The sequence below is a fragment of the Acromyrmex echinatior genome, unplaced genomic scaffold (assembly GCF_024713525.1).
Source record: "Acromyrmex echinatior isolate Ae372 unplaced genomic scaffold, ASM2471352v2 Scaffold39, whole genome shotgun sequence".
In the NCBI taxonomy this organism is placed as follows: Eukaryota; Metazoa; Arthropoda; class Insecta; order Hymenoptera; family Formicidae; genus Acromyrmex; species Acromyrmex echinatior.
This window is the reverse complement of record NW_028259072.1, coordinates 54,774-72,390: the sequence shown is the minus strand read 5'-3', so window position 1 is coordinate 72,390 and position 17,617 is coordinate 54,774. Positions and strand designations below refer to the sequence as shown.

Here is a 17,617-nt window from a genome sequence, read left to right as displayed (position 1 = left end):
TATTTCTACATAAATTATACGTTGATTGCTTTCGTAATTGCATATAATAGCAAGCCTGATAAGTCATAAATAATTCGCGCATATGATAAAAGCGGAGCGATTCGATTGATTACAAGCCCGTGTTATGTAATACTATAATTTCTGGAGAACCTACGGAATTTCTCTCAAATTAGAGGAAACCATCTAGTATTGCGAAAGCACCTCAACTTGTGCGATTCAAACGTGCAATCACAAGGAAGATGACATATTATATACCTCTGTAAATCATTAAGAGATATCAAATAACTTTCGTAAATTTTCGTAAATAGGTGATCCTTACGTCTCTTCAAAGGAAAATTCAACATTAATTCCTGACATAAACATTATAAATTACAAGCATTTTATTTACAAAAATTTATTGCTTTTAATTAAGTTGTAAAACTACATAATTTTATAATTTAAATGTGCATGCAAGTGATTATTATCCACATTTGAATATCAAATCTAATTAAATTATTGATTAAATTACTTAATGAGTTTTTAATTAACCACGTTAAATTGAAATGAAGTGAAAGTGAGAAATTGTGTACTCATAAGAAAGGTATAAAAAAATCAGACAATCTTTATCTCCATAGAGTATTATCGAGTTCTTTATGACGCTCGGTTCTTCAGATAAAAAAAAAATGATAGAACGAGGAACGATCACACCGAATTTTCACCTGAGAGTGAGTCTAACAATTGTCTACTTTCTGGGCACGTGGCCGCCTGTCACAGGCAAGTTCCGGTTACCGTATCTACTTTACACCATCTGTAGCTTCACTTTCATCCTGGGTATCTTGCTCTCCTCCGAAATAGCGAATGTTCTCATGAACTGGGGAGATATGTCGAAACTCACCGCAGTTATGACCTTGCTAATGACGAATTGCACCCATGCTTCGAAGGTTACTGCAATAATCTTAAAATTATCTAGAGTCCGACCGAAATTTCGGTTTCGGTTTCGATTTCGGTCAGTTTCGGTAAAAAATCAGGATTTCAATTTGATTTCAATTTTGGCCGAAATTAAAAGAAAATGCCAATGGGTAAATCAAAACTATACAAATTGCAACGCACTACTGAACGTTCAAAAAACAACTGTTCAATTTTAATTATTAATTCGTTAATTAAGCTAAAGACAATTTAACACAAACTTTGATATGATCCTAATAATAACTGTGATTTGATTTATTTGAAAGTTGAAAATGCAATATTATTATATTATTATGTTTCAAAATCTTGTTTTTTTGTAGATGTACATATTTGTCATAATTTCTGAAAATTATACGGTCTTTGGAAAATTAATTAAAAAATGTCGACTTCGGCCGAAAAAAATATGACTGTTAGCTTCTCTCTCTCTCTCTCTCTCTCTCTCTCTCTCTCTCTCTCTCTCTCTTTCTCTCTCTCTCTCTCTCTCTCTCTCTTTCCTTCCCCCTTTCCCTCTCCCTCCACCTCCCCTCTCTCTTTTTCTCTAATAAGATCTAAGTTTCGATTTCGGTTTCGTTTTCGGCCGAAATTGAATGACAACCGAATATTCATTTTTGGTTTCGGCCAAAGGTCAAAATGTAGATTCGGTCGGATTCGGTCTATAATTATTTATAATTTTGATAATATTTTACAGCAATTAAGAATTTAATGTAAGAATGCTCCCGTAGCAAAAAATATTACAAAAACGTTATGTGCAATCGTCTACTTTGTCACAAATGATATTGCTATGATATCGCTATATGCCATAATTATAAAGCTGTGATAAAAATTATACCTCACTGTGAGACTGCTATAACATATAGATTAAGATAATAATATATGATACCACTATGATCTTTTGATAATCTCATAGTGACATCAGAATTTATTTGTGAACCTATTGTGACGTTATTGTGAAGGTTTTTGTTATCCTTACTAAAAAACATGTCACAAAATTACATATCAAAATCATGTAACTTATAATAAGGATAAGTAAATCAACGGATTGTTTCAAATCATTTTTTAAATTACGTGATTTTGTAAATTTTGTTTAAAAATGGATATCCTCTGCCTTTTTTTATTTTTTCACTATTCAAACTAGAATTAAATTTCATTTGAATTGTAACGGTAATAGGAACTGTCAGTATATTCAACAAAAAGAGAACAATAGATATTTCATCATACTTTTTGTAAGAATCATCTCAGAATCATTATTTAATGTTACAAAAAGCGTGAATTTAAAACTAGCATTTATGATTCCGAATTACGCTTAAAAATTACGTTACAACCGACAAGGATGCATTGAAGACAACAGTACATCATGTTGTATACAGGATTTCTTGTAATGATTATGACGCGTCATACATTGGTCAAACCAAAAGGCAGTTAAAAACGAGAATTGCGATCATAAAAAAGCTTATGTCTGATATTAATAAAAAGTCAGATTCACCGTCGGTCATATCAAATCATCGGTCATATCACTTAATCATAATTTCGACTGGAACAATGTTAAGATTTTAGACAGTAAATCTTGCTATAATAAGAGAATAACTTCCGAGATGATTTTTATAAAAAGGCAGACTAACGGGTTAAATAAATAGAATGACACTTTCTTTGCCTGAATTCTTTGAATGAATCTTTGCCTGAAATATTGGCTCATCTAAAAAGTATCCGCGGTACTTTGTCACTAGATATATGACCATCAACACATCTAGTGACAAAAAACCGCGGATACTTTTTAGATGACCCAATCTCCTATCATACAATCACTTTTTCCTTCCTAAAGAACTTCTTATCTTAAGATCTTCATCCCTATCCCACTGAATTCTCCACAACGATGCTGTCTTTAGTTGGTCGCTGTGTGGCGTGTTCGGTTATTAGTTCAAATTTATATAGCAATAGTTGAAGGTCTTTGCGTGACAAGACATATCACAAAATAACGGAAGTTGAGTTCTAGAGTTTTCTCGAACGAATCATTACACTTTTTGCTGATATGGTGATTGTTCAGAGTTTTGATTTTAACAGTGCTTCTTGCTTAAAAATAGAGATAATTTTAATTATTATCTGTGGAATCATTTAAAGGTAATTATCATCATATAAATAAAAAATTTTTTCCAATTTACCGATATTAGACAATACCGATATTACACAATACGTTGCTTCATATATGTTAAGTAGCGTGAATTTTTACCAGATGTTCATTATGTACGTAGCAGGGAATACTATTCAAATTTTTATATACGATTATAAGATGTTCAAACCGGCTTTATATATTCCAAGTAGCGTGATACTTTTACTAAGCGGTCAGTACATAACAATGAATACCACTCAATTGGATGAATTTACAAAAAGTTCAAACCATTTGGAACGACTTCAGTTTCCTTTCTTCGCTATATGCACATCTATTCAATATAAGTTGCGATTGCAGTCTCGACGGTACAACTATTGTCGCTTTTCTATGATTGCAATTCGATCAGCCAATGATTTTACTCTGATACTTTAAGTCGATAGCTACTCACTAAATTACCGCGAATTCTTTCTTAATTTAAGTTGGGCGCCAGGCACGAGTGAGTGTGCCGCTCTTTGCGACTTCTTTAAATCTCGACTAATTATTCTCGATTTTTCTTTAATGCGACGGACGACAACGGACTGCTCAGTGGAGCATGGACAGCGGGAGTGGGTAATTCGGAGCGGAAGTGAATCGGAAGGCGAGAGAACAAATAAGAATTACTACCTTTTAATAATAAAAGAATGGAAAACATATATTTAATATTGATAAGGAACACGATTCCAAGCGCCTACCCAAGTACGCAATTTACCGTAGTGACAATAACTCGTCTTGGCGCGAATATGTGCTCGTTATAAGCGGAAGTTATCGAATCGCATAGCACAAAGTAATACGAGAAACAGACGTCACGAGAGTTATCCTAAATTCTTCAGTCGATCAAAGTTTACAGCAACAATCGCGGCTTTTCGTCAGACGTCGTACAATGATTTTCTCTACTCAACACGAAGTGCGATCAAACGGTGATACAATGCAAGATGGCGAGTTAATATATAATCACATTAACAAGACGCGGTGACTTCGCTGGCGAGAGGGCGGCAAGTTTACGCGAACTGAATACAAAACTCTATGTGATTCTAGCGAACGGCAAGCGACAGCAAAAAGATTAATTATTCGCGGTAGCTCCCTGTACGGGCCGCAGTCTTTCGGCTCGAATTCGGCACGTGCTATTCGCTCAAGTTGTCGGGGATCGACGGCCTTACAGAATTTCTGCGCTTGTCTCATTGGTAACTCCTCTCTTTCGATCCTTTCGTTAGCTCCCTTCGTTAGCTCCCTTCGGCTCAGCTCATTCTGAGGCTCGGTAACACTACTCGTACAGATGCTCGCTTTGTCGTGAAGCCTGCATCCTCTAACAGTCTATTCATGGCTTGTGTTTATAATATTGTTACTCATATAATATCCTGAGTGATTCATAGCTTTATATTATATTGTTTAATTTATTTTAAAAAAAGTATTTTCAAGCTAATTTCATAAGCTTTATGTACATTTTTACTGTTTATGTACATTTTTCACATATGAGTACAAGCAAGTTATTCATTAAAATATATTACAATTTCAAGAAATTTATTTATATCTCGGTAATTATTCATTGTACGAGGTCAACGAAGTTCAATAAAAAATGATTTTGTAAGGAATTTAAAAATCTTTTGATTTGATAACAAGTACTCTTTACGTAGGAATAGCCGAGAAAATCCGAGATATTTATATGAAACTTTAAAAAAAAAGTTTTGTTAAAAAATAAAGAAAAATATATTCTTAAAACCGTATCTCAGAAACTATTAGTCGTACAAGGACGAATAAAAAAATAATTTTGTAGGAATTTCAGTAATCTTCAATTTTTATGAGAAGTATTTTGTACGTAAAAGTAACCAGATCCGAAATATTTACGAAAAAATGTGAAATATCGCTTTATTCGAGAGAAATGATCAAAAATACAACATTCTCCAAAAAATTCCATTCACAGAAAATATTGATCATATAACCTTCAAAAAATGAAATTTGTAATTTTATCAGCTTTCTTTTTGATAATGATCTTTATTTAAACAAAATGAGTACTTTCTAAAATATTCTAAAAATCGGCATTTTTTATTAGTTGTTTGAAGCTGAAAAATTTTTCAAGTCCGCTGGCAGTCAGGACTTTTAATGATGTATAAATCATTTCGAATAACTTTCTGCAAACAAATTTTTTATGGCAATTTTGCTTCTAAAATGCAAAATATTTAATTTTTCTGGACTAGACAGATATTTTAAATAGATTTAAATCTTGAAAAATATTGTGTAAATCAAAAGTGAAAGAGAGATCGATATTTCTAGGTGGTCGTTCTTCTTCGTCGTCAGGCGCGAATCCAGACGCTCCTGGACACAGCCGATAGTCCTACATTTAGTCGCTACGACAAAGAATATGAGGATTTACTCATAAGCTACACGTGGAAGGGCATCTTCCATCATGCGATTTATCAAAGCTTCGGCGGAATTGCGGTGTTTTGTTGGGGTTTTACACCAATCGCTGACTTCGTCGCTGGTCGTTCACGTCAACTGCCCATGCAGGGATGGTACCCTTACAATACGACAGCGACGCCGGCTTTCGAGATCACCGCGGCACATCAGGGCATCGCTATCATAATTGCTTGCTTTCATAACGTGGCAATGGATACATTGATGACGGGCTTGATCACAGTCGCCTGTTGCCAGCTGGCAATCCTAGAGCGCAACATTATCTCGATTGATAACAAGGCAAGCATTCATGGGATGCAGAATGATAATGATAAGAACAAGCCGCTCGAAAGGAGAACGTTAGCTTATCAACTACTCAAGCGATGCGCTATGCACAGCAATATAATATTTCAGTAAGTTAGATGCATAAAATAATATATATATATATATATATATATATATATATATATATATATATATATATATATAGGATGTCTCAGACTATCCGTTCCTTTTTATCTCCGCAGGATAAGATCTAATCAAAAATATCTTCAGACAAAAGTCGCGAGGTTTAAAAAGATCTATTTATTGAGTATCATATCAGTTTGACCTTGGGTGGCTTTGCCAAGGTCAGATCAAGGTCACATCGAGCTTCCATGTTGCAAGGATAAGGAAAATTGTTAAAAACCTTACAGTATTCTTTACAAAAATATATTACCTAACCTTACATTGCCGGAGCTCGCCAAGAGATCATCACATCACGCTACAGAAGTATAGACATGACTGTTTTGCGGCGCATGCGCATTAAAACGCGTCCCCGCTAGCAACACTGGACGTATACGATAGCATCATCTTCAAATACGGCCTTCGTATTAGGCGTTTCGCCTTGCTGTATGAGATTCTTCCTTCTCCTATCACAATCCATGGTGATAAGCAATCAACCAGGAAGCGCAAGACCTATCGGATTTTGTCAAAAATTTCCATGACACGAGACTCGTAAAAATATTATGCGTGAGAACAGCCCCCTGTTTCAACACCGTCACTTCCTTCACGATAAATTTCTTGTTAACGATGAATCCCCCTTGCAGATCCACAAATGTCGGTATGGCCATGTCGAGCAATTTTTCGAGATTGCACCTCATTCCAGTTTTTCTCTCTCTTTAAAGTTCTAAATACATGTTGATGTTGCACCACTTCCTTGGGCGGTCGAAGATTACCGAAAAAAGTCAAAGTCACGACGCGGTTGTTCCTCTTCACGTACGCTTCCCACTGAGTCCCGTCGCATTGTCCAGATTCACGATACCATTTTCGTTTTGACGCACGTCGTTCATCGAACGCGTTACAAAAAAAACACCTCTAAAGTACAGTACGCGCGTACGTCTCGCGAACATATCTAATTGCATGTTGATAATTGCACCCCAGGGTATTTTTATCGTCTCTTTGGCATTTTTTTTCCTTCGCTGCTATATGTATCTCCTCTGATTAATCGCTTCGTAAATCGAGTGCCCAGGACGCAAAATTGGTAACCCGAAATATGTAAAAGGAAGTGCGTTTATCAACGCTCGATTCAACAGACTGCTGCCTGACGCTAACATTCACTATAGTTCTTTATCTTTGATGCCGGATCATTAATGTACGACCCTACTGTAAATTTCTATGGGAAATTTTCCTATGGGTTTGTCTAATCATGGGTACTCATGCTAAATTCGGTTCCATGAAAGAAAGCTCCTATCTTGTAAACTCCCATGGGTTTTTTTATAGGTCCCTATAGAGGACTATAAAATTCTGATTGTGTTCCAAAATTTACTGCCAGTGTTAAAAATCTATTGTTCGTTATGTGCGCTATAGATTTTCAATACTAACAGTAAATTTTGGAACACAACCTCTGTAGGAACTTGCATAGTGTAAACCATTAATGACAACAGAGAAAAATATCAGAGCATTCCTGGGGGTTCGTCTCGAATCCAGACCTGGTCTCTCCTCCGAGTTGGTAGACTTCTGTCCTGCTACTGAGCCACACAGCCCTGATGCTAATACCTTCTCTATTGTGCCTATTTCCTCTAAATTTCTTACAATAGGTACTTATAGGATTTACACAACATGTATATAAATAGGATAACATAAGAAATTTTTCTACAAGGTTTTACATAGGAATCTATGGCATCCAGTCCATGAAAAGAGACTCCTAGAGATCACGTGGGAAAAAGAATGATGTGCACGTTGATGCAATCCTAAATGATATACAGGATGTTCCGTATTTGGGGCTATTTTTGTGTGCAGATAAAGATTAAATTGAGTCAAAAAATCCTGTATCATTTTGTAATTTTCACAATAGTTAGTTTCTAAAAATTGCCGAATAAGCGGATAAAATCGACATATAAGACAACTTTAAGATATTTTTCAGAGTTCTTTATGATATATTTTAAAGATATTTTTTAAAGAACTCTTAAAGATACCTTAAAATTGTCTAATGCGTCGATTTTAGATATTCTGCTCATTGAGTAATAATTACAAAAATTGCAAAATGATACAGCGAATATACGCTTTTACACATAAAATTCCAAGATAACTTCAGTTTTCAACGATAATTATGACTTTCATAAGTACGAGACAAGTCACATTTTCACAATTAAGCAAATAATAACGAAATGCACGCAACATAAATTTTGTTGTCAAAACGTCATTTTTCCATTCCTATAAGTTCGTACGTTGTAACACATAAACACGAACCAACATTAATTTGAGTTCAATTGATGCGGGAACCGATTTCACATGCTTGTTCCACTATACTCTTTCATAAAATTATTATATCTCTATAATATTTAGAAAATTTAATTTGCATAAATTTTTTTGAATTAGATTATATATGTGAATATGTACTGTATTGAAGCTATAAGAAAATTGATGAAATTAATTATCCATTTGCATTTTTAGCTTTGTTAGCAACTAATTGTATTGATTTTGCAGTTTCACAAATGAAATTCAGAACATCTTTGGTACCGTTATCTTCTTTCAATTCCTCTCGAATTGCATGATCATTTGTTTGATTGCCTTCAATGTATCGCAGGTAAATCCGATTGCTTTGATCAATTTATCAGCGAGTTTTCACGCGACCGGTTGAACCGCAGATGAATGTTTATATTCCGGCGGTGCTGATCGGCATGCTGACATACATGTGTTGCATGACGTACCAAATATTCATCTTCTGTTGGCACGGTAATGAATTACATCTACATGTGAGTATTTAAATAGATATTTTTATACATACATGTGCAAGAAAACATGCGCGATTTTTAGAGTATGCGTTTAGTCACGGCCGCATACTCGAACAATTGGTTCTCCAACACCGAAAGATTCAAACGCGGTCTACAAATCATGATGATAAGGGCTCATCGTCCGCTCACCTTAAGTGCCGGTAGGGTCATGTTATTGTCTTTAGATACTTTTATGCAGGTACGTATATTTTTGTTAAAACAAAATTCATTCACTCAAATACATTATAAAGATCTAGATGATGATGTTGTCTTTCTGATAATTGAACTTTTGAAAAGCATATGCACCATTTAATTTTCAGTGCAAATCAAAAATTGCCTCCTCGACTTATTAAAATAATTCGCATACATCTTTATTTTAAATTGATCTTAAATAATATTTATTATCTGAATCCAAGCATAGTAGTGGTTCTAAAACTAAACTGCTTTAAATTTTTAAGTAGAATTTTTGGTTGTTTGAACAAAGATAATAGCTCTTGTATATTTCAGATAATGCGGATGTCCTATTCGATTTTTACGGTACTTCAAGGATCGGCTGCTTAAAAACCGGTTTGTTGATATCAAATTTTGTAGCTACGATATATTTTTTAAAACTACAAAGAGCAGCAAATGAAATATAAATGTTTTAGTTTTATTGAATACTGTATCATTATATATATGTACAAAAATATGTATAATTTTTATATATAAAAATATTCTTCATGATATTGCCTACATCATTAAAACGAGAAAAAGACTTAATCACAATCGTTTGTTTGATACGATGTATCACTCTTATCATTTTATGTTAGTTCGATTTGTATATTACAATATTTTTACAAAATTTCGCTTAAACCTTTTAATTGATTACAGCGCTTCTACCATCACAGCGATACCTTGACCGCCGCCAATACAAGCAGAACCGATGCCGAATTTTCCAGCCTTTCGCCTTCTGCAAGAAAAATACATATATAAATCAGAATATTAATAAAAATGCGTTGTTTTATGCTATCATAAGGTATGTTACCTAAGTTCATGCACCAAATGACCAGTGATCCTGCTACCGGAAGCAGCCAATGGATGTCCTACAGCAATAGCACCACCATTTACATTCAATTTATTCAAATCCAGATTAAGTTCCTTTGCACACGCTAAAGTCTGAGCGCCAAACGCTTCATTGATCTATCAGAAATTACACAGTTAATGCTTAACAAGAGTAAAACCTAAATTATATTTTTAATTACTTTTTATATTAATTATTTTCATTTTTAACATTAATTATTTAAAACATTTTTACGTTTTAAAGAAGCTGCTTGATAGGTAAAGTTTCTATTGTATAAATTGAAATCTCACCTCAACGATTTCTATGTTATCGAGTGTTTTGCCCGTAACTTTAAGTAAATTCTTGATTGCTGGTGCAGGACCAATTCCCATAATGCTCGGCTCTACGCCGACAATACTATATCCTACTAAACGTGCCAATGGTTTCAAACCTTCTGCCTTGACAGCTTCTTCACTAGCTAAAATAATAGCGCTCGCTCCGTCACAGATACCCTGAGAACAAGAATAAAGCCGAGTTAATTAAATTTGAAAGCCGAGTTAATTAAATTTGAAAGCCGAGTTAATTAAATTTGAAAGCCGAGTTAATTAAATGGGAAAAACGTTATAAAGATTGATATAAAAATTCTATCCATAAAATGAGTGAAAGCACAGTACCGATGCAGAACCAGCTGTGACTAATCCATCTTTCTGGAAAACTGGTTTCAATTTGGCAAGTGTTTCTAGCGTCGTTTGCGTACGTGGATGTTCGTCCACACTGACAGATGTATCCTGCTTCTTAATTTTCACTTGCACGGGCACTATTTCTTCATTGAAACGACCCGCATCGTTGGCTATAATACATTTTCTTAAATAGAGGCTTAAATTCTATAATCTAAATTTATTTAATTAAAGAAGAAGATTAATAAACTATAAATTTCATATTTAATTAATAGCTAATACATAAAATTTCATATTAAGTAAAATATTGTCGATATCTACCAGCTTTCCAACGTTGCTGACTATTCAAAGCAAATTGATCGACTTCTTCTCTCTTTAATTTGTATTGAGCACCGAGTTTTTCCGCAGTCAAACCCATGGGCAAATTACAATAGGTATCATGTAATCCAACCCAAAGTGAGTCTTCGAATTCATATTTCTGGCCCAGGGCAGTGCCATAACGAACGTTTCTCACAGCAAAAGGAGTTTGACTCATGTTTTCTGCACCACCCGTCAAGACAATCTTTGAATCTCCCATCAAAATATTCTGAAATGGAAAAATGTAGTCATTATAGTGAAATGCTATATAATAATTTTAATTTCTGCAACTATTCCTTATTAGTAAAGGAGAAGGTAGTATTATGGTCAGTGTAGACATAATAGCCTCTGCTAATACCTTCAAGGTGACGAATATTAGTGATTACTCATGGAATTATTTGTTTGGTATTCACCGTTATACCATGACAATATACCAATACACAATAGCCAGCATTTATCATAACATATTTTTACTTATAAACATTTCAAAACGTTTTTAAAATACGTTTTTATCATTTAATTACACATGCTCCCTCATTCTTTTTAAACTTAAACGTATTATTATAATACGAATACATATGTATTTATGTATATATATATATATATATATGTACATATGTATTATGTATATACAAGGTGCGTCCCAAAATTTTCCCAACTTTTGAAATAAAACAACAACGGTTTACTTTTTTTTTCAAATTCAAATTGTTTATTCAAAGTAGTCCCCGTCGGACTCAATACAACGTTTGGCACGATCTAAAAGCATTTCAAATGAGTGTTTTATGTCGTTCAAAGGCACGTCCTTCAGAATAGTGGTACAAGCCCTTTGGATGTCTTCTACGTCCACATACCGCTTTCCTTTCATGGACAAATGCATTTTGCCGAATAGGTAGAAGTCACAAGGTGCCATATCAGGCGAATACGGGGAATGGTTGATTGTTAAAATGTGATTTTTAGTCAAAAAATCAGTGACAAGTGTCGAACGGTGAGACGGTGGCGCATTATCGTGTAACAAGCGCCAACTTCCTCCTTCGCGATATTCTGGCTGAATACGACGAATGCGGTGCACCAAACGCTTCAAAACGCTTACATAGAATACAGCATTAACTGTTTGGCCTGCTGGAACGAATTCTTTGTGCACAATACCCTTGGAATCATAAAAACTTCGATGGAATTTTCGTTAATTGTCGATTTTGGGCGACCTGTATGTGCGTCGTCATTTATGTCCTCACGACCGTTCTTGAATCGCGTATACCACTCATAAACACTGGCACGGGCTACACAATTATCACCATAAACTTGTTTCATCAAATTATGGGTTTCGGTAAATGTTTTACCAAGTTTAAAACAAAACTTAATATTGGCTCTTTGTTCGAAGTTCATTCTCGTACCGATGTATACAACATACTGACACTTGAGACACCATAACTTCGTTTCCACTGAACCAAATGTCATGAAATTTTTACTGGAAGTCAGCTAGGGATGTACCTTTCAAACGCGCAATCGAACACACGGATGGCGCCACCCGACCTATCCCTATTGAAAAAGTTTGGAAAATTTTGGGACGCACCTTGTATATTTAAATGTGTTTCTTTAACACTTTATGTAGATATATACATTTCGACTCAAGCATAGTAGTACCTATAAAGTGCTAAAAAAGCGCTTATATGTCTTTTTCAGTGCTTTCTTAACACTTTGTAGATGCTATATCGGATTTACACAGCTTCGCTTGATTAAAGTCTTTGATTTCCACGCGGTACATCTTGAATAATGCTAACATCGGCAGTATTGAAATTTTGAAGTCTCATAAGTTTCAGGAAAATCTCAACTAAAGAGTTTGTGATCAGTGTTTCGAAAACGCCTTGAGACGAACTACAAGAATATGCAATAAAAGATATGGGTTCCCATTTAAAAAATTCAAGTCGACCTTGACATAACCTTTATAACACCACCAAAATCAATCACATATGCTCATGTAATGCATTATTTGATCCCGAATAACTTTTGTTTGAAACATTTTTCAAAATAACTTCCCTCGTTTTTAAATGGGGTATATGGGTGATCTGAAACACCTAGTTTTTTTATTATTGTTCTCATCTCTATTGGAATAATATTATTTGTTAGTTATTCTTTCCTCAATATTTACTAAATTACTATTTTAAGAGAATTATGGAATTCTTGGCTAACCTGAGCCCCGTTGACAAGTGCCTGAAAACCAGAACCGCATAATCTATTTACACTAAGTGCTGGTCTTTGTAACGGAATTCCTGACTTTAATAAAGTATGCCTTGCCAAAAAAGCACCATCGGAAGATGAATTCTATAAAGAAAAAATTATAAGTACGTCAGTTCAGTTAAAAGATCAATGAGTTCCGTTTCACGCATGATATGCATATTGCATCATTTATCCTTATTTAACATTCGGTGAACAACAAGGATAAATGATGCATCATGCGTGAAACGGAATACACGCTATGTAAATACTCGTAATTGGTAATTATAAATGGAAATTAATTTACCATTAAAACATGTCCAAATACAACACTGTCAATCTTCTCTGGTTTTAGGCCTGCTGCCTGTATCGCAGCAGTTGATGCAACAACTGATAAATCAGTTGCATTTTTGTTTATAAACATACCCCCCATTGTACCAAATGGAGTACGCTTTGCAGCAACAATAAATATACCTGTGGAAGATTTCAAATTAATAATTCATTTCTTACTAATCCTATTCTTTTATATTTCAACTGATTTTAATTTTATATTCCATTAAACTACTAAAGTTTTAAGTGAAAATTATTAGATTAAATATAATAATAAAAAATATGATACATATACTCTAGTAAACATCAACTATAATAGTAATATATTCTACTTATAATGTACAATTTTTACAAAAACTATCAATTAATTCGGTACCATTTCAGAGCAAATCAGAGTGCTATAGAAGTAAAATAAAGTTAACAGTTAAGCAGTTAAACACATTTTTAATATTGTTCACACAATAATATAAATATAACATACATGTATATAATAATTACATTATTAAGTAGGAAAGTATAATATTAATGAAATGTCAAAAATATATGAAAAGAAAGCGCATAAAGAACCACAGCACAAGATGTAGTTAGTGATATTTAATTATTCTTGCATTACGAATTACAATAAAAACATTAAACGTTTCGGCCACAATCTGGCCATCTTCAGTAAAATTAATAATATTCTTAAGACGCAGAGTTACATCAAGTTGGAATCAAATTCAACCCTCGTGTGTTATAATTGTAAAACGTCAGAAAATCTGACGTTCTAACATTATTATATGAAGCAGCGTCGCTTTGATGCAAACACGATCTTTACAATTATTTATGCTCTTTCTTTTCATATATTTTTGAATTATAACCACATTCATTTTTTACATTTTTTAATGAAATGTTATTTTTAGTTGATTATTTTTATTTGTTTACATACAAATAGCTACTTGCTATATTAAACTATCATATTAAATTAAATTGAAATTATATGCTAAAGCACGTATGTTCGATAAGCGACACAAGCAGCACAAATTATACACCGTTTTCTTTTTGAGACGTTATTTGTTTTGTCTCATTATGATTCTGACTAAACCGTCTAATTAAATTGATTAATTCAAATGGTAGATGTTTATTTTCAATTTAGACCAATTACCAATGTAGACTAATGTTATTTTTGTTATTAGGTGTTGGAATTAATTCGTAGCGTTTTACAAGAGATGGGAAGTGATGGGAAGTACTTTCATTAATGTATTTTTTAATGCTCATGTGAAATAAATAACATTCTTTCATTAAAAAACGCTACGAATTAATTCCAACGCCTAATATAATTCTATGAACTAAAGAAAGATAAATAGTAAAATTTTTACGATGTAAACGGAAATTGATCTTTGTGTGTGTGCGCGCGCGCGCGTGTGTGTGTAAAATATCAAACTCGTTTAAGGAAAAATTTCTAATTATTATAATGTAATTCGATTCAATCTTTTCTTTCAAATGTAAAACAAAAAATTAATAACTTTAACTGCAGGTATTATTTGACAAGTGCATCACCACGATGAAATTAATCAGAATTTAAATCGAGCTTATTTTTGATGTTAAAGTATTAAATTACGGGAGGGGGGGAGAGGAGGGAGGAAACAGACAGACTTCATACTTAAATCCTCTTCTCGAGTCTTTGGATCGGCGTGATGAACCACAATAATGCATGTTTCGATCAAGGATGAGATTAGATGAGAATAAAAATTGTGAGCATATACCTTTTGTTATGGCCGACATTATGAATTACTTCAAGTTAGTCTTCTAGTTTCTTTTGTAGAATTATTACGATTAGAATGCAACGGAACTCACTCGATAAGATATACCCACTCGAGGTTCAAAGTCCACCAATATGGATAGCGAATCGAACTTTAATCATCTCATGTTTATTGAAACGTTCCTGCTACCATTATTAGATCGTGACACGGCGTGACATGGCGCTGCACGTTGCAGAAACTGCTGAAAGAGCAAAGGCGCTAGCCCGGGAAACTATTCAACATTCGATTTCACGTGTGTTTCTCTCACTCTTACTTTGTTTACTCGAGATCATAATTATCTAATCATATCTATTTCTATAGTTAGTCCAAGCATGATTTCGCACATCTTTATACAACGGTTCAATAAGTCGTGATGCAGTCATGTAGTACAATATATATACATTATTAAACATGTACATATTAATGAATGTTCTTTTACATGAAGAATTATTTCTCTTGAAAATTAATGCAAATCTTTATCTCATGTATTTTTTTTCTTTTTCTTTGAAGTATCATATCATCTCGTTTATTTTAGTAATAATTATTCGATCATATTTTGTATATCTGTTAATATAATTTAAATTGAGCGATTAAAAGTATTTTACTTATATAATTATTTTTTTGTCTGCTACCCAGACAATACGCATTAAGATAATACATGGACTTTCTATATATAAGCTATTTATATACTTATATAAGCTTTAAGTTTTAAACAATATTTACTAAGAAATTGATCGTAATTAATTATTCTTCTCATATTCGATTGTGACTGATTAATTTCCTGCTTAAGAATTAAAGCTTAAAATAAACGACTTATTGTAGAATATGTGAGTAAAAAATGTATTTATCATGTCTTTTAGACATGTGTTATTGAAGTTGTAATGTATAGTATGTACGCATAGAAAGATTGCAAAATGATTACAGATATATCTCATTGCAATGTTGTAACATTGTAAATAGATTACGCAATGTATTTGCAACATTGTTGCAATGTCATAACATCATAAAAATATCCGCCTTCAGCAAGAAGGCCTTCATTGAGCTGTAATGTAACAATGTTGCAGTGCAATGTGCTGCAACTATTATTAAAGATAATTCTTTTAATATTACTAATGTAAAAAATTTTTCATTCATGAATATGTATAAATACGTTATACATACATAAATATTCATAAACATATATAATCATATATGAAATATATCGATATCTTCATACACTCTTTTTCTTTTAAATTATTCTAGTTCTATTAATTGCTAACATATTATTGTAACATATTATTGTATGCTTAGCATCATATTCCAAAATACATACGATAAAGTTATGATCAAAAAATATTAATATAAATAATATTAATATAATATTAATTAATATAATATTAATATAATAATATTAATATAAGGGGGCCTAGAAAGCACATTCAAGTCCTATGTTACGATTCCCACTCGAATGCTACCGGTATCATTCCATCCTTAATTGTTATTTACCGAACGTTAAACAAGAATGATATGACACTCGCAGAACACTCAGGTAGGAATCCAAACACACCAAAAAGGTTGAAAATCTCCTAGGAAGCTCCTAGAGACCCTCAAGGGAAAGTTTGACAAACGTTCGCTATGATGTGGCAAACTGGTCATTTCATCCTTGCTACTTATCGAACGTTAAACAAGGACATAAAAATTTTGTCACATAATGGCTGCATCAATTAAAATTTGAACATTGCATTAACAGACTCTCCCTTGAGAGTCTATAGAGACTAATTCAATTTGGGTACTCCTTATAGGACATTTCCTGGACGTTTCCTTCTCATGAGAAACGTATCCCTCTGGCGGCGGAGCTGCATACTTATCTACAGCACGAAATATTGCAGCAATATTTCGTGCTGTAGAAAATTGTTCACACATTGTTCACACCGAATGCTAGAAATTCAGATTCGATTTTTCGGCTGAGATAATATTTTTCCCAAATTTATTTACAAATTCGCAGCATATTAATTAAGATTTCTTTAACACATGTCTATTGATCCAAAATTTAATTGTGATATTTCAATAGTTCAGCTGTTTTTAAATCCGATAAAATTGCGACGCACAGTTCAAATTAACAATTATTATTATTATAACATATATATAACGAAACAATGTAATAGTTTTATAATCTGATTGTATTATATATATATATATATATATATAAAGTTATATAATTATAACATAGAGTGTAACATTTGTTACATTATTGGTTATTTCTACGTTATATTGTATTTATGTTTGGCGTTTGCTAGGTATATAACATTTACTTCATTAATTTGTATGTGTATGTGTGCGCTCAACTTTAAAAGATATTTTTTTAAACTCCTAGTAAATATTGCGATCTGACTCACTTAAGGCAAATGCAATATGTTAAGAATTACTTGAAAAATTACAGATTATTCTAAATTGCATTTAATTAAAAATAATACAAAAAAATTAGACAGTTGACCATCTGGATGAAATTATTTCAA

The 17,617-nt window shown here is 33.1% G+C and overlaps 3 protein-coding genes and 1 long non-coding RNA gene across 6 annotated transcripts in view; 2 read left to right on the top strand and 2 right to left on the bottom strand.

The window, feature by feature from the left end:
* The window catches only part of su(r) (dihydropyrimidine dehydrogenase su(r)), a 49,101-nt gene extending 42,642 nt beyond the window's left edge, over positions 1-6,459 (bottom strand). The window contains exon 1 of the mRNA XM_087416573.1: positions 6,200-6,459. The gene's annotated coding sequence lies outside the window, so the exon portion shown is untranslated. The remainder of the gene's footprint in view (positions 1-6,199) is intronic.
* LOC105155077 (4-vinylanisole receptor) lies at positions 96-9,744 on the top strand. 2 transcript variants are annotated; one of them, XR_015548414.1, is made up of 7 exons: positions 96-920; positions 5,357-5,889; positions 8,444-8,543; positions 8,605-8,692; positions 8,774-8,929; positions 9,238-9,297; positions 9,601-9,744. XR_015548414.1 is itself a non-coding variant. In XM_087416587.1 (7 exons), the coding sequence occupies exons 1-6, from the start codon at positions 633-635 to the stop codon at positions 9,289-9,291; spliced, it is 1,239 nt and encodes a 412-aa protein (XP_087272713.1). In that variant the 5' UTR covers positions 100-632; the 3' UTR covers positions 9,292-9,297; positions 9,601-9,744. The 2 variants fall into 2 exon arrangements, 1 of the variants encoding a protein (XP_087272713.1); XM_087416587.1 differs by having other exon boundaries at positions 100-920; positions 8,605-8,712.
* Positions 9,314-15,315, bottom strand: yip2 (yippee interacting protein 2). 2 transcript variants are annotated; one of them, XM_011070979.2, is made up of 8 exons: positions 15,178-15,315; positions 13,322-13,488; positions 12,991-13,122; positions 10,768-11,032; positions 10,444-10,619; positions 10,081-10,281; positions 9,755-9,909; positions 9,314-9,679 (listed from the first exon to the last, which is right to left on the bottom strand). In XM_011070979.2, the coding sequence occupies exons 2-8, from the start codon at positions 13,445-13,447 to the stop codon at positions 9,595-9,597; spliced, it is 1,140 nt and encodes a 379-aa protein (XP_011069281.2). In that variant the 5' UTR covers positions 13,448-13,488; positions 15,178-15,315; the 3' UTR covers positions 9,314-9,594. The 2 variants fall into 2 exon arrangements, with proteins under 2 accessions (XP_011069281.2, XP_011069280.2); XM_011070978.2 differs by having other exon boundaries at positions 15,087-15,258.
* LOC147906412 (uncharacterized) lies at positions 15,292-16,674 on the top strand. Its single transcript, XR_015548416.1, has 2 exons — positions 15,292-15,375; positions 15,444-16,674. It is a non-coding gene; the product is annotated as an uncharacterized LOC147906412 (long non-coding RNA).
* Positions 16,675-17,617: the final 943 nt, after the last annotated feature.